The sequence below is a fragment of the Opisthorchis viverrini genome (assembly GCF_000715545.1).
Source record: "Opisthorchis viverrini unplaced genomic scaffold opera_v5_127, whole genome shotgun sequence".
Taxonomy (NCBI): Eukaryota; Metazoa; Platyhelminthes; class Trematoda; order Opisthorchiida; family Opisthorchiidae; genus Opisthorchis; species Opisthorchis viverrini.
Genome location: NW_008751785.1, coordinates 1083035 through 1085331, shown reverse-complemented (window position 1 = coordinate 1085331; position 2297 = coordinate 1083035). Strand labels below are relative to the sequence as shown.

Genomic DNA, 2297 nt, shown 5'->3' with positions numbered 1-2297 from the left:
AAGGTAATATGTCGGACGTATTTAAGTATCACCTACAACAACGAGGCCGCTGAACATGTGCGAGAGCAACTGCTAAGCATGAGACTGAACTAACACTGTCCAGGACTATTCGCATGCCGGAGACTGCAGGCATGCAGGAGGCCCCATACAATCAGGGACTGTAGCGACCCGGTCACCCACATACTTGACTGGTCAACTCAGTCGCTCACGCGGTCGCGAGGCTTGTCTTTTTTTCATACGCACAAACACGTCGCATTAAGCTTTCTCATTGGACATCGATTGTGTGCACCGCCCAGTCAGCGTAGCAACCACTCATGTGCCGACGCGCCCACGTACACGCACTGGGACCTACATAAAGGGAAACCGAATCCAGTCAGGACACACAAACTCNCTCCACAAGTCCACGGACAACCATGGAACACGTGTAGCAGCCAAACTGCGGAGAAAAGCACGTTACCGCCGTCCGGAATTTCACCAAGGGACTCTCACATCCGATAAGTTCCTTTTTGACTTGCTCCCATTTCGCGTTATATTCATTTTCATACGCGTTGCAACCCTTCACTGTCAACCATACTAAAAAATTCTATTAGTGCACATACACCTTCTGATTTGTATTATGGCTATCACTACCTGTGCACTAATAGGACAAACTACGGCAGTGTGAAGGTGTTAATTATGTCAACTTACTGAGAGTAACCCCTTTCTGCGTGCCTCGTTCAGAGTGGCTTAATGGAAAATTGGAGGTCGACAGAAGGCACTGAATGATATTACAAAATGTTTGGGTTCAGTTTGTGCTGTCCACCTTCCAGGATGCGGTTCACCGGACCTTCTTTGTGTCCAGCTGGAAAAACTAGACAACATGGCGGTTTCTATCCACCCTGCCTCATTGTGCGTTGGGGGTGAAGGCACCTGCAGTGTTTGTTGTATGCTGGCTCTATGCCCCTCACGCTATTCCATTCCTTTCTCCCTTACTTGTACTGAACAGTTCTATTCAAATATATCGACATGGTTCTAGGTCAGTAAAGCATTAATGTCCCCATCTGAGGTTGCTGTCATTGACGATGATGATGAAATATTGGGTACACTCCTAAGTCATCATTGCCATCATCATCATCATCATCATCATCATCATCATCATCAGCATCATCATCATCATCGTCACCAACATCATCATCATCTTCATCATCATCTTTATTAACAGCATCATCATCATCATTATCACCATTATCATCGTCACCTTCATCATCATCATGATCATCATTATCAACATCACCATCATCAACTTTATCATCATCATCACCGTCATCATCATCATCATCATCATAACCATCATCATCATCATCATTGTCGTCATCATCATCATTGTCATCATCATCATCATCTTCACCATCATCTTCGTCATCATCACTATCATCTTCATCATCATCCCATCATGATCGGCAACAAATTCACATTGGTCGTAAACGCTGATGCTTCGTTGTGGTACAAACATAATTTATTAAAATCTTGGCCGTGAAAAAAACAATAAATGTAGACAATGGAAGGTCTTTGTGCTAGCTCGCCACATTCATTCTTAGGTGCCTACATCTGCAAACACTGTTTCAGGCAAACTGGATAGAGACTGACAACAAGAATCCGAGTGACATCAATTAAGGTGATTACATCTGACAGCGTTCCAACTAGAGTTAGTTTCAAGAATGATTTTAAGAAGTTGCGATTTTAGGGCTTCGAATAAATAGCGTCGATTTCTGTGATTCACACAAGTATTTGCCAGGTTTAAACTGGGATTACATGAATGTTGTGTGTACCTATTGTTTGACCATCTTTCCCGCTCACCGAGATGTTGGTTTACTTGGACACTGGTCCCCAGATAAGGAGTTCCTCAGAGTTTTTCATGTGCCCTTGGTCACCTATCGTATCTTCTTTCAAAGCCTCGAGCTGCGAAAATCGGCGGTGGTCTATTACTAGGTAGCGGCGATAGAATGTGCTTGGTTCGTCCGGGGATGCACGTAAGTTCGCGCTCAACTTGATACCCCTTATTTTTTTCAATTTAGATTTAAGCGGGGATGTCTAATACTATGCAGTTAGTTCTGATTTTGAAATTCATCATTGGGTTGTGAGGCTCCACTGAAGATGTAATCTTGTTATCTATTTTTGGTCGGTTATTTTTAGAAAATATCCTGTTGGCAGCGCAAGATAAAACAGGCTTGCATGTGAAATCAAACCGTGTTTTCTGAGCATCGGACTCTCATTAAGTGGCGTGAGCAGATTAATCAACTTTGGACTATCTGACATCA

General features: G+C 43.4%; 1 protein-coding gene across 1 annotated transcript in view; it reads right to left on the bottom strand.

Annotated features, from left to right (window-relative positions):
- Nucleotides 1-1052: 1052 nt before the first annotated feature.
- The window catches only part of T265_06315 (hypothetical protein), a gene marked incomplete at both ends in the record, with an annotated part of 5274 nt that continues 4029 nt past the window's right edge, over nucleotides 1053-2297 (bottom strand). The window contains one exon of the mRNA XM_009171542.1: nucleotides 1053-1414. Within this exon, the coding sequence (XP_009169806.1) occupies nucleotides 1053-1414 (362 nt within the window). The remainder of the gene's footprint in view (nucleotides 1415-2297) is intronic.